Raw genomic sequence first — 14,472 nt, forward strand, 5'->3', positions numbered from 1 at the left:
CTACAGTAGGTACTACTTCGTGGCCGAGTTCACGCGAGAATCACGCGCCTTTTTAGTGGAGGATCAATTGTGTTTTCATGAGAAGCGGCAATGTGCCCAAACAACCACCAGGTGGCATCTGTGAGCAGGAGGACGACAACATGCAGCAGCAGGGAGCAGTGACCATGAACGGGGAATGGACAGAGTTACCTGATTTATGTTTCTGTTCGTTGTTGCTTTAATACAAGAATGTAGCTAGTAATACCTCACCCACTCCACACCTCAGTCCAACTCCTTCCTTCAGCCTGTCGCTACAGGGTCCCTCTTGCAAGGACAAACTTAGTGAAAAAAATCATTCATCTCATCCGCCATCGACATCATCAACAACTCACTGTGAAGCCTTTTAAATGTCTTTTAAGGTCTTATTCTTTGTGTTTTGTATTTATCTGTGATATTCCCATTTTATGTTTATCTGTTTTCGTTTTGCTTTTATGTTTAACTGTGGTCTTTTTTTGTGCACACGTCAAAGACCCTAAAGACATCTGAGGTTGTGGTTTTCCTCGCTCGCTGCAGCCACGGCTAATAAGCGTAAGGCAGAAACAATAACGCACAGCCTACAGAAGTTTCAACGTCCATACAAGCATTTAAGAAATGATTCTTATCAGCTCCATAATTCAGAGAGGATTTTTACTCAACGAAATAGGGATGCTGTGTTTTTAGGACAACAATTCTGTGAATTGAAACTGTGTGTGTGAGAGGAGAGCTATTAAGAACCGATTTTCACGTTATTCAAAGAATTGAAGTTGAACAGCTGTAAAGTATTGTAGGGGGCAGTGCTTTTGCCTGACAATGAGAAGGCTACTGTAGCCTACTTAAGTGAAGTATCAACATACATATGCACAAGCACACATACAGTATTTGGTCAGAGATTAATGGAGGTGCTAATGTGTCTATTAAGCTCATTGCTTTTAATAGACCCGAGAAGGTGGAACATAAACAACCATTACAAGCAGAAAGAAAGCCGGTGAATCAGATCAATAGAACGTTTCTTTTCTGGTTATCATCTATTGATATTCGGTACGCTACAGTTGTCCTGTCAGAATTTAACACAAATATTTGTGCTTTCTATTCCTTATATTTTCTACAACAGGCTTGTAGGTTTTCTAACACACATATATATATATATATATATATATATATATATATACACACACACACACATACACACATACATATACATATACATACACACACTACTATTTTATCAGTCACACGGCAACTACAAGGCTTATAGAAAGAACTACGCCGCGTCATGTTATGTGCAGCTTTCGAAGCAGGTTAACATTCAAAAAAGAAATATTTATATATAAATGTTTTTCAATCTTTAAAAAAAAAAAATGTGGAACGTGCTTCAAATGAAATTATTTTATTAAAGAAATTCAACAGGTCAGTGCAGTGCAGGATATACTGTAGGCTAGGCTATTTAAAGCATAGTGACTGAGTCCACTAGAGGATTTGCGTGGTGTTCGCAGGAACTCATTGATTTTGTCTATGCAGTCTTTCAAGTCCTTCATCTCCATCCCTGGAAATTGTCTCTTCAGGGTTTCGATGACAAAGTTTTTGATGTTTTGTGGGAGTCCTTGCTTGCCCCTTGATCCATCCCAGTTGGTGGTTTTGCGCCAGGCTTTGTAGTTTTCGTCTGAGATGATACTCTTGAACAGCAGGCACCCGTACCTTCCCACTTGGCCGTGGCTCTGTTGTCGGATCCTAGCGTGGTCTTGTGGTCCAACATCGCGCAAGCTCACGTCAGGATGTTGACGGCGAATTTGGATGCTGTTGTTGAAGGTGAAGGACAGGGCCAATGGAGACATCTCCGCTTGTGAAAAAGCCGATTCAGGAGTTGAAGTGCTGCTGGGGATCGGTCTCACAGGCGTAGCAGGGACTTTCCGGGTTCCCTGTTCAAAAGCAGCTTGCAGTTCTTCGGACCCAGCTATCACCTCTTCCATAAGAGCTTGTCCCCCTCTCTGGCACTCTGAGTGGCTGATCTCTTTGAGTCTTTGGTTCTCCTCTCTGAGGTGTTGGTTCTCCGCTTTCATGGCCCCCAGGTCAGCTTTCAGGCTTGCAATATTGGCAAGCAGGGTCTCGTTCTCAGCAAGCAGTGCTTCTTGTTGGTTCTCTGCTGCGGCAAGCTCCGCCTCTGTCCGGGCTAGAAGGTTTCTCAAATGTACCACCATGTCCTATTCGTCGTCGCACCGCTCGACATTGGGCTGAACCACCTTAACAACAAATGCCTGTAATTTGAAATAGAGATAAGTCATGAGTCATGGTTTAGATAAGCAAGGGTGCCTACCATATAGAGAATTAAACACTTGTACTGTATAGGTTGCACAATAGCACTTACCTCCTTTTTTTTGAAGAGACGCTTAGCTGTGCTTGACTGCACAGATGAAGAGGCACGTGCCTCTTTGTTTTTATCCCGAGTCATTGGAACGAATCTGTAACCAGAATAAGTATATCAAAATGTTACTGTAAGTCTACATTTAGTGCCAGATTATCACAGTGGTAACTATAGCCTAAATGTTGTAAAATGAGATGTGTTACAGTACCTGGGCTTCCCAAACTTCCAGCCAAGATGACGAACTGCTTTTCTCACTGAGCATAAACTGATGTTTATATTGTGCCTTCTTAGGAGAAGCACTTTCACTTTTCTTGCAGGTAACTCGTCGTCCATTTTCAGGATGGAGTCTATTATTTCCATCACCTGACTGGTAGAGAGACATTGTTTCAATACATAGTACAATTGTGGGCTACATAATAATTTATTTGTATTGCAAAACCATGTGCAGAGTTTACACGTTTAAAGAACAAAAACAAACAATACCTTGTCAGTTTACTCGGCGTATGGTTCTTCTTCTCAACAACAGCATGCCGACAATGACGTCGGATAGTGCGCAAGGAAGGTGTAACTCCAATCATCTTCAGATGTTTGGCGATAGCTTGAGTCGTCCAACCTCTCATCCGCAGACTCCTGATGAGCTCACTGGTTTGCGAGTTGATCACAGCCATCTCTGACATCGAGGTACCACATTTAGTCCGATACCACTATTTATTCTTGCTGAGTGGGCGTGGATTAGGCTACTTGGATTACTCCCTGCCTTGGTTCACTCACGCCCTCATTCCTGCTTCTCCACCCTCTTGCCACTCCCCCACGATGGGTAGAGTAAATAAGTGTTGCACATGTGCCGAATTAAGGAGCTGTTTGTGTGGATTTTTTAAAAAACCTATTTCTTATATTAGTTTCTTCACATTTTCCTCATAACATATTTACATTGGAGTTTGGTGTCCTCTGCAAACCTCCCTGTCACAGATGCAGGAAGGAGACGTCTTGACTCACAACCTTTCGTTTTCATTTCAACAAGTTCATTACAGTCATTATAATATGATGTAATACACAGTTTTTATATCAGTATTATGATACAGAGAGGCTCATCTTCATCAGCTGCTTTCAAGCATTCACTGTTTCCACTTAAATTAAAGAATGAAACTACAATGAATCAAAATGTCACACTATGCAGAGGGCTCAGGGTAGTTTAGTGTCACTAAATCCTACATGCTACTGCCTTTAGAAAATAAAGTAGACCTAAGGACCACCATTGAAAAGCTGATACATTTATTTAAAAACATGTTTTTCATTGTCAATGGTCTATTCTTTATTTTTTTTATCAGTGTGGTTAGAAGACTCTGTGACGATGTTAGAAATACATTCACCGGATTCATGATCAATAGTCTCTTCATGTTTCAGACCGTTACTTTGTTCTGGCGCATGCTCAGTCTGGGCCGAAACAACCCACCAATCGTTTGCGAGCAACGACACAGTCACATTTGCATCGGCGCATAATTTAGGGCGTACTGACCGAAGCAGTGTATCACTCGCAACTGATCGTTGACTGAGAAATCATGCCTGAGACCGTGAAAGCGCCCAAGAAGGGCTCCAAGAAAGCCGTGTCTAAAGCGACCAAGACCGGCAAGAAGAGGAGAAAGTCCAGGAGGGAGAGCTATGCCATCTACGTGTACAAGGTGCTGAAGCAGGTCCACCCCGACACCGGGATCTCCTCTAAGGCCATGGGCATCATGAACTCCTTCGTGAGCGACATCTTTGAGCGCATCGCCGGTGAGTCTTCTCGTCTGGCTCACTACAACAAGCGCTCCACCATCACCTCCAGGGAGATCCAGACCGCCGTCCGCCTGCTGCTGCCCGGTGAGCTGGCCAAGCACGCCGTGTCCGAGGGGACAAAGGCTGTGACCAAGTACACCAGCTCCAAGTAAACCCGCTGTTACCCAACAACCCAACGGCTCTTTTAAGAGCCACCCACTACTACCAACAAGAGCACATTTCCTGTTAAGTTAAAACCCACTGATCACAGTTAAAATGCATGTTTTAGATTTTGGCTTTGGGGTTACGTAGATAAATGAAGCTTTCTGCTGGTCCCGATATCATTTATCTAACTTAGATTTTGAAGCTCAGCCTCAACTTCTACACCCCCTCAGAGGTTCATGGTGCTGGAAAGTCCCTTTAGTCATTTATTCACAATCACAGCTGCAGTGCATTTGTTGACCACAGGGTGATGCTGTCAGACTATACTGAACTTGATCAAATCAATTTTGTCTGTACAGCCCACAATCACATTGGGGGGGTCCCTCTCCCAGGATGGACATACATGCAACAGTTGTCGCATGTACAGAAAAGAACAACTTTGCAATTTGCATTAACACACTTTATATAATATATGTAAAGTGTGTGGATACAGGAGGATGACTGAGCAGGCGGAGGCATTGCCACATGACCTCCTCTCCACCATGGTGACCTGGAAGAGGGCAGGCCTTACAAGATAATTAGCATAAAAAAAAAAAAAAACAGAGTGAACAGACTTGAATTTAACAGATATTAGGAAATGGTAAACATGAGAGCAATTATCCACCAGAGCCCAGGTTATGACGGTAGAGGAGGTAGATGTTCCCAAGGCCCTGTAGTCCATCAGAAGGCTGCCTAAATGAGAAGAGAGGAAGAGGAGGAAGCTATAGAGAGTAGACAGTGAGAGAGCGACACAGCTTGCAGGTTGCAGGAACAGAAAACAGAAAACAAAAGTTAGAGAAATGCAATGTTAATGAGAATACTACTTCAACTGAGTCCTGTGTACAATCTGTATAAACTGCATGTCACACTTCGTATGTTACAGTCAGTATCTTACATCACTACTATCCTACTGTAAACTATTTTTTTCTGTCATGTAGAGTGTAGTTCTTATACTATTCCCACGACTACTATAATAAGTAGAATTGGACATGTGGCTCAGAACATGTAGGCTTGAAAATATTAATATCATTTGATATTCATTACTGATTACATGTTATAAATGTAGTCAGCAATGTAATCCGAGTATCACAATAGAAGGGCAACGTAACTTCATTACTTTGTTACTTTTGGATAACATCAATACCAAATATGTGTGAATAAAGTCGAAAGAAAATAAATGTCAATAAGATGACAATCATAATATAATTTTATAATATTTAATCTTAATAACTTTTAATAACTGTTTGGTTTCACTTAAGACCAGAGTGATGTTGTGTGAAGCTCATGTTTACAGACTAGTCGCCTATATAATTCTTTATTTTAAATATGTAGTCCTTTAAGTAATCCTAATTTTACTGAATATGTCTGTAATCTCATTACATCTTTATGTTTTCATCAACACGTTTATAGAAATAAATTATAAATCACTTGCCTTTTTGAAGGTAATATACATTTTTAATTTAAATACGATTAAAGGTGCACCAACTAGTATTGGAGAAGAGAGTTTAATCAGATCAGAAAGATCTTCATTGACTCTTTTTTTTGTGCCTACACAAACTAAATAAACTCAGTTTTCATGTCTGAATAAACAAACTGACGTTAAAAGGACAACAGTGTCCTATTGTTTTACTTTGTTTATATTTGGCGGACCCTGCCACCTTTCTAGCTTCAAACTATGTTCTGGCAACCTTATTTTCCTCTGCTTGCTCATTCACTTGTGGAAAAATTGTAACATCCTTGTTTATTCATCTGAAAGGGTTCAATATTTTGTAGGACCCAACACCCTGAATGTTGATGATTTGTGAAGTGTATTGCAGAACAGCTCCCCTGTATTCTGACTCCCCAGCTGTATGATTTAGCGATAGCACTGTATATTATAGCATTAATACAAATAATCATTGAGTACACCAGAGGAAGTAGCACTTTAAGTGAGAGTGAGGTGGCTCTTAAAAGAGCCTTTGTGTTGTTAGTTGAGCGGGTCTCAGGTCAGTTTAAGCTCTCTCTCCACGGATGCGGCGGGCCAGCTGGATGTCTTTGGGCATGATGGTGACCCTCTTGGCGTGGATGGCGCACAGGTTGGTGTCCTCGAACAGGCCGACCAGGTAAGCCTCGCTGGACTCCTGCAGAGCCATGACGGCGGAGCTCTGGAAGCGCAGGTCGGTCTTGAAGTCCTGAGCGATCTCCCTGACCAGGCGCTGGAAGGGCAGCTTGCGGATGAGCAGCTCGGTGGATTTCTGATAACGACGGATCTCTCTCAGAGCCACGGTACCGGGCCTGTAACGGTGAGGCTTCTTGACGCCGCCGGTGGCCGGGGCGCTCTTACGGGCAGCCTTGGTGGCCAGCTGCTTTCTGGGGGCTTTGCCACCGGTGGATTTACGAGCGGTCTGCTTGGTTCTTGCCATCGCGTCTTCTTTCTCTAAAAAGGAAAAGAGTAGTGAAAAGAGCGGAGACACGCTGCTTTTAAGCTGTGAGACCGGCTGTGATCAGTGACGCTGCTTCATCCTCCGCTCCCTGATTGGTTAGGGGCTCCACGTGGAGCTTAGCACCGCCTAGAAGAGCGACCCACCGCCGAGTCTCCGCTGCTTATTGGAGAGAAGTGTGTTCAAAAAGTCCGCCAGAGTTGATCCGGCAGCCCTCTGCTGAAGCCTCTTTTCTGGTTGGTCTGACAGGAACTCTCCCGCGCGCTCCGCACACATATAAAGGAGGGTGGTGACTGTGAGTGACACAGTTTCTCTGAGTACCGACTCTAGAAAACACACAAACATGAGTGGAAGAGGCAAAACCGGCGGAAAGGCCAGAGCAAAGGCAAAGACCCGCTCCTCCCGTGCCGGGCTCCAGTTCCCAGTCGGCCGTGTCCACAGGCTGCTGCGCAAAGGCAACTATGCCCAGCGTGTTGGTGCCGGCGCCCCCGTCTACCTGGCGGCTGTGCTGGAGTACCTGACCGCTGAGATCCTGGAGCTGGCTGGAAACGCTGCCCGCGACAACAAGAAGACCAGGATCATCCCCCGCCACCTTCAGCTGGCCGTCCGCAACGACGAGGAGCTCAACAAGCTGCTGGGCGGAGTGACCATCGCTCAGGGCGGCGTGCTGCCCAACATCCAGGCTGTCCTGCTGCCCAAGAAGACCGAGAAGGCCGCCAAGAAGTAAAGACCCGGAACAGATCAACAATCAAAGGCTCTTTTAAGAGCCACACACTTTGCTGATAAAGAGCCATGTTTCTCATGTTGCTGATACACGATTATATCAAGCACAGTACAATAATCATTTATGAATGAATGACCTCGATTAAGATTAATAGTTGTGGATCGTCTAACAGTCTGTTTATCAATATGTAATATTATCAGTTAGAGTAGGCTTCTTTTTTAAAACAATCATACGTACCAATCAAACTACATTTTAAATATCTGTACGGCTGAAAAATGTGCAAGATATCTTTGATTTCTTCTTATCTGCAAGCTACTTGGTAACTGGTACTAAATATGTTGCCTTGGTGAGCACTCCAACACAAGCTGTTTCTGACACAATCTGCTTCTCAACCTCAAAGTTGTCATAATTGTGAATGAATGCGGTGAAATGTCTCTTGATTGGCTGCTCAGTCATCCTGAACTTCCACACAGTTCACTTTCAGGTTGGACTGGAACTGAAGTTAAGTATGGGATCCTGCATTGTTCCGTAACTCAATATTTCCCTAGTTTCAAAACCCAATTTATTAACATTAAATGATGTTTAATCTCGATTAAATAATTTAATTGTTATGGCCCAATACAACTCCAATCTATACCTATTGATGATGATAAAAACACTACTAATAATAATAATTAAGAAAAGAGGAACAGGATGATGCTCTTTCTGGATGGTGTGGGTGGCTCTTAAAAGAGCCTTTTGTTGGGACGTGTAGATTGAAGACTGCTCACTTCTTCTTGGGTGCTGCCTTCTTTGCTTTGGGCTTGGCGACCTTCTTTGCGGGGGCTTTCTTGGCTGCGACGGCCTTCTTCACCACTTTCTTGGGGCTCTTGGCGGCCTTCTTCGGGCTCTTTGTGGCCTTCTTGGGGCTCTTGGTCGCTTTCTTTGCTGCCGCGGGTTTCTTGGCCACCTTCTTGGGGGATTTCTTGGGGGTTGCTGCTTTCTTAGCTGCCGCCTTGGGCTTCTTAGCAGCGGCGGGCTTCTTGGCTTTAGCGGGAGCCTTCTTGACCGGCTTCGTGGCTTTGGGCTCAGCCACCTTCTTGTTCATCTTGAAGGAGCCGGATGCTCCGGTGCCCTTGGTCTGGACCAGAGTCCCCTTCACCACCAGACCCTTGACGGCGGTCTTGACGCGGGAGTTGTTCTTCTCCACATCGTAACCTCCGGCGGCCAGAGCCTTCTTGAGAGCGGCCAGAGACACGCCGCCGCGCTCCTTGGACGCGGCCACGGCCTTCACGATGAGGTCCCTGACGCTGGGGCCGGCCTTCTTCGGCTTGGCGGCCGCCTTCTTCTTGGTGGCTTTCGCCGGGGCGGCGGCGGCCGGTGCTGCTGGTGCTTCTTCTGCCATTGTGTGATTTGTTCCTGCTCTCTCAACGCGAGTCTGACTGAACTGACTCTCAGAGTCCAGAGCTGCACTTAAACACACCATGAGAACCGTGGAGACTCAACTCAGCCGGTGTCTGCTGAGTGCGGGCTGAATGTCGTGTCACTTGTGTTTTCTCTTCATCGATAAAACCCTCCAGACTAACTGTGGGAGAGGTTTTGGAGGCTGACAGTGAAGGAGACGATAGCGGACTCGTGTCTCTTCATATTGAAGTCGTGTTGAGCTCTGATGATCTCTGCATTTTGTTCAGGGAGCCTCCAAACCTCACACTTTCACCGCCGTGCTCAGCGCTGCTCAGCGACTTTTCCACCTCATTTCTCTCCTAAAATGTTTAAAATGCATCAGAGATCCATCAAAATATGATTTCTAGCTGCTCAACATGTTTGTTCAGAGATTAGAGATAAAAACAAGCATCTGTTTGTGGTAAGTTTTTAATAACCTGAAGTTATTGTGACAGCAGCAAACACACTGATCAGGGCTGAGGCTTCCCGTCAGTTAATCACCATGACTATAAACATGTCCTCTGCTGAGGACGACTGTTAATATAAATACACTGATAATAGTTGTACAGTTTAATCGGAGGCATCATAGAATGTGTCCTGAAAATAATTTGTTCATTTGATCATTTCTGAACATTAAAAACTATAAAACATTGTTTCACACAACATTTATATTCTGCTGTTGCTGAAAGTGAGAATTTGGACTCTACAGAGCTAAAATTAAAATATTGATCAGAAAGTGTGCCTTACTGGTGGCAGCAGTACAAAGTAATAAAATACATACAATTTTACACAAGTTGAGTTGATTTTAAAAGGCAATATAAATATATTTACATGTACTGTTGCAGACTATGGCCAATTATTGAAATCAGTGTTCTTTTTATTTTTTCTGACTGACAATAAAATAGATACATTTAAAATGTGCTACTATGGCTCAAGTGCAGCATTCAATCTGTAAAGTAACTACTGAATAAAGTTATAAATTTAATGTTGTCAAGCAAAACATACAAAACTTGCTTTCAAAATGTAGTGGAGTGTAATATAGCAAAACAAATAATCCCTGAAATACTCAAATAATGTAAAAGTATTCAACTTAGTCACACTACTTCACTTACAATATATTTAGAAAGAAACAAAGGCTTCAGTATAATGTTGAAGTGTTTTTTACAGTGTAGAAAACCAACATAATGGTCATTGAGTTTATGCGTTGAGCTAAATACTTTAACTAGTGGACATTTTAATGGTTGAATTACAAATGTACAATATAAGATAAAATGAATTTTGTTTAATCACTTTGGACCTGTTGTTACCAGTCTGATTCAGTGTGCAAATAAAATATAATGTAAGATAATACATTCTCTTAAGATTAAAAAGAGACATATGTTGAGTTGATTTTAAGAGCCAGTGAAATGAAAAGGGATGTTTTACATGAGGTCATGCCAACTCCCCCAAAACTTTTCCCAGGTCACGTCATGGATATTTTTAAAAAGTTCTCCAAATACTTTTGAAGTTATAATTTTTTTAAGTTTGGCCCTCAGAGCTCAATTTCAGCATCTTAGTGATTCTGTGAATGTGTATTCTAAATGTCACCAATCGCTTATTTATTGATTTTTTTTTTTTTTTTTTTTTACTGGATTGGGTTCAAATGTGTCTTGAGCATCCATGAAACCCTCAGGAAACTTGGCAACATTCATTCATTTAATTAGTTGTTACTAAATGTTTACAGTAATCAAGTTAATGACAGGAAGTCTTTTTTTGAAGAAGAAGAAGAAGAAGAAGAAGAATTTGCCATTTTCAAAACTTCATATCTCTCCACTTCTTTTCACTTTCGGGGTTTTGTGTAGTATTGGCGTAGTTCTGTCACATCCAGAAGTTTTTTTGGTCCTACATGAAAAACTGAGTGCCACACAGCTTCAGAGCAATATGTAAACACTTCATGGGTTAATTTGACTGTAGAATTTCCCCCAAAAAAATATTAAAATGTTCTTTAAACGTCAGTATGTGAAAGAATTGATAGGCTATTCATTGTTTATGTATATAAAAAATATAAAAGATGTTATACTACTCCATCACTATATATTTTTTATTAAACTAATTCTTTGCACTTTACACTGTCTGTAATCTCAGTAGATATTTTGTATTGTGTTGACTTCAAAGTTTTGTATCTCTCTGATACCTATTGAGTCTGTTTTTCATTAGGTTCTGGAAATCTTGAAGTAACAGCTTGAAATGGTTTGGTTTGTTTCAGACTAGATGATGTCATCTTGTTTTATGCATCTGGACACACTCAATACACATATATTTCACAATTATAAGCGCTCCAAATTCATTTCTGATGTCAACAATTCAGCTGAACTTACAGCAAAAATGAACTTCTCCGGGCTGTTTCATGACGGATGGCTTCTTGTATGATTTGAAAACTGAGCAGGGCTCCATGATCTCACTACCTACTTAATAATGAAACCAAGTATAAATGCACTTTAAAATAATTCTGCTTTGTTTTGTTTTTGTTTTTTTTATCCATTTTGCAGTTATCCACTCAAGCCTGTTTCAGGTGGGATTTTTTTTTGGTTTCAATGCAACTTGATGTTAAAAATTAGCTGAGAGACTCTGAAATTGTCAAATAGTATATGTGTGTTTTGAGCTAAGGAATTAAGATAATTATTATCTCCAGACACAGATGACAAGATGACATCATCAAGTCTGAAACAAACCAAGCCATTAAGGCTGTAACACATTTCCAGAACACAATGAAAAACAGGCTCAGTAGGTATCAGACAGATCCTGGAAGTCTAATACTACACAGAACCACATTTTGGTTGAGGGAAAGTGAAAAACTAGTTGAGATATAACATCATAACTTAGGTCTTGTGAATTTAATAGAAGTTGCAACATGTTTTTGTTTTGTTTTTTTCAAGAAAATCCGTGACATGAACTGGGAGGCCCTGGGTGAGTTGGTCTGGAATGACCCATTATCATCTTGAAACACATTTCTTCTGATATGTGTGCAATGTACCAACAAATCAAAATATACATAAAGCAAATAAATGCATTCTCAGGGGAATGAGTGCCATCTGTCAGTGTGCACCAGCACCATGGACAGCTCCGTCATCTGTTACCTGTTTATAAACCTTAAACACTCGTTTCCCATTTCTACCAGCCGCCGATCACTCTGACTGTTTATACACTGAATTTAATACATGTCACAGCAGCTGTGGTTATATGGAAAATATGTATTTAACCCAATTAAAATCATTATGATTCTGTTGCTACTGTAATTACATGGACACTAAATACACTGATAAAATGATTATTTACACATCTCAAATGCATTTAACCAGAAAGGCCTAGAACTTTTTTGACAAACGTAAAGTGGCTCGGTCCGCTAAGTGCTTAATCTGAAAGAAATAAAACTGAAGAAGAAAAAGATATGTGCATGTCTCAGCTCGCCCAGGTGAGCGCAGGTGGAGCTTCTGTTCTCTTCGCCTGAGAGGCCCGTGTCACTGTCCAAGGTGCTGAACCGACACCAATAGAGACGGTTTCATTGATTTGTTTATTGTGTATGTTTCTGTCTCAAGTGCATAATCATCAAAGTACATAAAGTCATTAAAAGGTTGATAAGATATGTGTCTAAAGGGTACTTGCATGTTTGTTTAAGATAGATTACACTTTATGTAAGATCTTACTGCAGAATGTAAGGTGATTGCAGTTTAGTTGATGGCATTGTGGGAAATTTGATGTCATATGTTGAGGTCATGTCAGCAGCATTGTGGGTCAGAACAACATGGCTGAGGATGATGAACATAGACTCCAGAGTAACGATACTCTACATGTGGTCCAAGAGGCGCACATGTTTTCACGGTGTCTGCTGAAACAGACAGAGAGAGCAAAAACATCTCCAAAAGACATCTGTATGAATCATGGCCATTATTTAATTTGGCCGGTGTAGCTACACTCCTACAGGTGACACGTGGTGAAATGGTCCATCATTCACAGCAGGTGATTCATGCTTTTCTTCAGTAGGTGGCGCTAATGTGCCAAGGAGTTCATCATCAGCCCTCATGACAGGCCAAAGAAGAAGAGACCTTACCCTCCTCAATTACGTCCTCAGAGAGGACGTAAATAACAGAGACTTCTGGAGGAAAATCATTCGGTTTGTTACATCTGACGAGCAACAATGAGCGGCAGAGGAAAGGGAGGCAAAGGACTCGGGAAAGGAGGCGCCAAGCGTCATCGCAAAGTTCTCCGTGATAACATCCAGGGAATTACCAAGCCCGCCATCCGCCGTCTGGCTCGCCGCGGTGGAGTGAAGCGTATCTCCGGTCTGATCTACGAGGAGACCCGCGGTGTGCTCAAGGTGTTCCTGGAGAACGTGATCCGTGATGCCGTCACCTACACCGAGCATGCTAAGAGGAAGACCGTGACCGCCATGGATGTGGTGTACGCTCTGAAGAGGCAGGGCCGCACCCTGTACGGCTTCGGAGGTTAAACACGTCAAACTCTTCATCAAAACCAAAGGTCCTTTTAAGGGCCACACACAATACCACTGAAAGCTCTTGTTCCTTCCACTTTTACTCTATACCAAGAAAATGTTTGCTATTAATTGTGTTACATCTTTGTTCCTAAATCACTTGGACCGACAACTTTTCAATGACTGACACGTAGTAGCCATTACTCTTATCAAAGTGGCCCTCAATCGTGTTGCTTCTGGACCTGAGGGGGAAGCAGTGACCATATTATCAGTTCTAATAGTCCTACAGCATTTCAGTGTGGTTTACTTCCATAAAGTCCATAGAAGTTGTCAGCGTTGTAGATAGCATTCATGTTTTTTATTTACATCCTCCGCCCTATGGTGATCATTAGCTAATCTGGTTGGAGCTGTATAGTAGGTTTCCCTGTTGACAGTTTAATTGTCTTATCTTACATATAGTGGGCTTTATGCATTGACATATTTCATGTGTTTTTGCCAGACAAGTGACGCTGTGAAATTAATAAACACCTTCTGTAAGATGCCTATGCCTGTATTGCTTAAACACAAAAAATATGGAAACTCCCACATAAGCTGCTGCAAACAACAAATAGATAATAGAAACACGGCAGTGATAAATGTGTTTTTTTGTGTATTTGTTACTGTGATACAGACTCTGGAGCAGATGAAAAGTGTACAATGGCAGCATCAATGGTCACATCATCAGTAGTGTCCCACCACAACTATCACTTTACATTAAAAGGAAATGGTCTCATTAATGTAGTGAACACATGGAGGCTGTTTAGAGAGTTGTGTTCAACACAGCTATAAAATAATAGTTACTCTATACTAGATCTAATCTAGATTGATATTGTTGTATTGATACTTCAGTACTAGCGAGCTACTTATTTAATGTTGACTCCTTTGGAAAAATATCTATAATAAAGTTAAATGACTGCCTGTGTTATTTTCAAATATCTTCTGTACTTTTGTTTGTTTGTGCCAAAACCTCCCTGACATATTTAACTGGCTCGTTTCACAAGACTGTGGAAAGTGTTACATCTGAACTGACTGAGAAGCTCAAGTTTATAATTATCGTTCACACATT

The 14,472-nt window shown here is 41.9% G+C and overlaps 5 protein-coding genes across 5 annotated transcripts; 3 read left to right on the forward strand and 2 right to left on the reverse strand.

The window, feature by feature from the left end:
• The first annotated feature begins 3,922 nt into the window (after positions 1 to 3,922).
• LOC311270533 (histone H2B-like) lies at positions 3,923 to 4,317 on the forward strand. The gene has a single exon (XM_084375453.1). The coding sequence runs from the start codon at positions 3,937 to 3,939 to the stop codon at positions 4,303 to 4,305; it is 369 nt and encodes a 122-aa protein (XP_084231579.1). The 5' UTR covers positions 3,923 to 3,936; the 3' UTR covers positions 4,306 to 4,317.
• Positions 4,318 to 6,064: 1,747 nt separating this feature from the next.
• LOC311270985 (histone H3.2) lies at positions 6,065 to 6,735 on the reverse strand (the record flags this gene model as incomplete). Its single annotated transcript, XM_084376289.1, has 1 exon — positions 6,065 to 6,735. The coding sequence occupies one exon, from the start codon at positions 6,733 to 6,735 to the stop codon at positions 6,325 to 6,327; it is 411 nt and encodes a 136-aa protein (XP_084232415.1). The 3' UTR covers positions 6,065 to 6,324.
• A 257-nt stretch (positions 6,736 to 6,992) lies between these two features.
• On the forward strand, positions 6,993 to 7,614 carry LOC311270341 (histone H2A-like). Its single transcript, XM_084375150.1, has one exon. The coding sequence runs from the start codon at positions 7,097 to 7,099 to the stop codon at positions 7,478 to 7,480; it is 384 nt and encodes a 127-aa protein (XP_084231276.1). The 5' UTR covers positions 6,993 to 7,096; the 3' UTR covers positions 7,481 to 7,614.
• A 583-nt stretch (positions 7,615 to 8,197) lies between these two features.
• Positions 8,198 to 9,228, reverse strand: LOC311270528 (uncharacterized protein). The gene has a single exon (XM_084375448.1). The coding sequence runs from the start codon at positions 8,940 to 8,942 to the stop codon at positions 8,244 to 8,246; it is 699 nt and encodes a 232-aa protein (XP_084231574.1). The 5' UTR covers positions 8,943 to 9,228; the 3' UTR covers positions 8,198 to 8,243.
• Positions 9,229 to 13,066: 3,838 nt separating this feature from the next.
• On the forward strand, positions 13,067 to 14,005 carry LOC311270538 (histone H4). Its single transcript, XM_084375458.1, has one exon. The coding sequence runs from the start codon at positions 13,074 to 13,076 to the stop codon at positions 13,383 to 13,385; it is 312 nt and encodes a 103-aa protein (XP_084231584.1). The 5' UTR covers positions 13,067 to 13,073; the 3' UTR covers positions 13,386 to 14,005.
• Positions 14,006 to 14,472: the final 467 nt, after the last annotated feature.

This window comes from Pagrus pagrus (genome assembly GCF_965226575.1).
Source record: "Pagrus pagrus genome assembly, chromosome: 15".
Classification (NCBI taxonomy): Eukaryota; Metazoa; Chordata; class Actinopteri; order Spariformes; family Sparidae; genus Pagrus; species Pagrus pagrus.

Coding starts and splice junctions, on each gene's coding strand:
- LOC311270538 (XM_084375458.1), top strand. CDS start 13,074: ATGAGCGGCAGAGGAAAGGGAGGCAAAGGACTCGGGAAAGGAGGCGCC.
- LOC311270533 (XM_084375453.1), top strand. CDS start 3,937: ATGCCTGAGACCGTGAAAGCGCCCAAGAAGGGCTCCAAGAAAGCCGTG.
- LOC311270341 (XM_084375150.1), top strand. CDS start 7,097: ATGAGTGGAAGAGGCAAAACCGGCGGAAAGGCCAGAGCAAAGGCAAAG.
- LOC311270528 (XM_084375448.1), bottom strand. CDS start 8,942: ATGGTGTGTTTAAGTGCAGCTCTGGACTCTGAGAGTCAGTTCAGTCAG.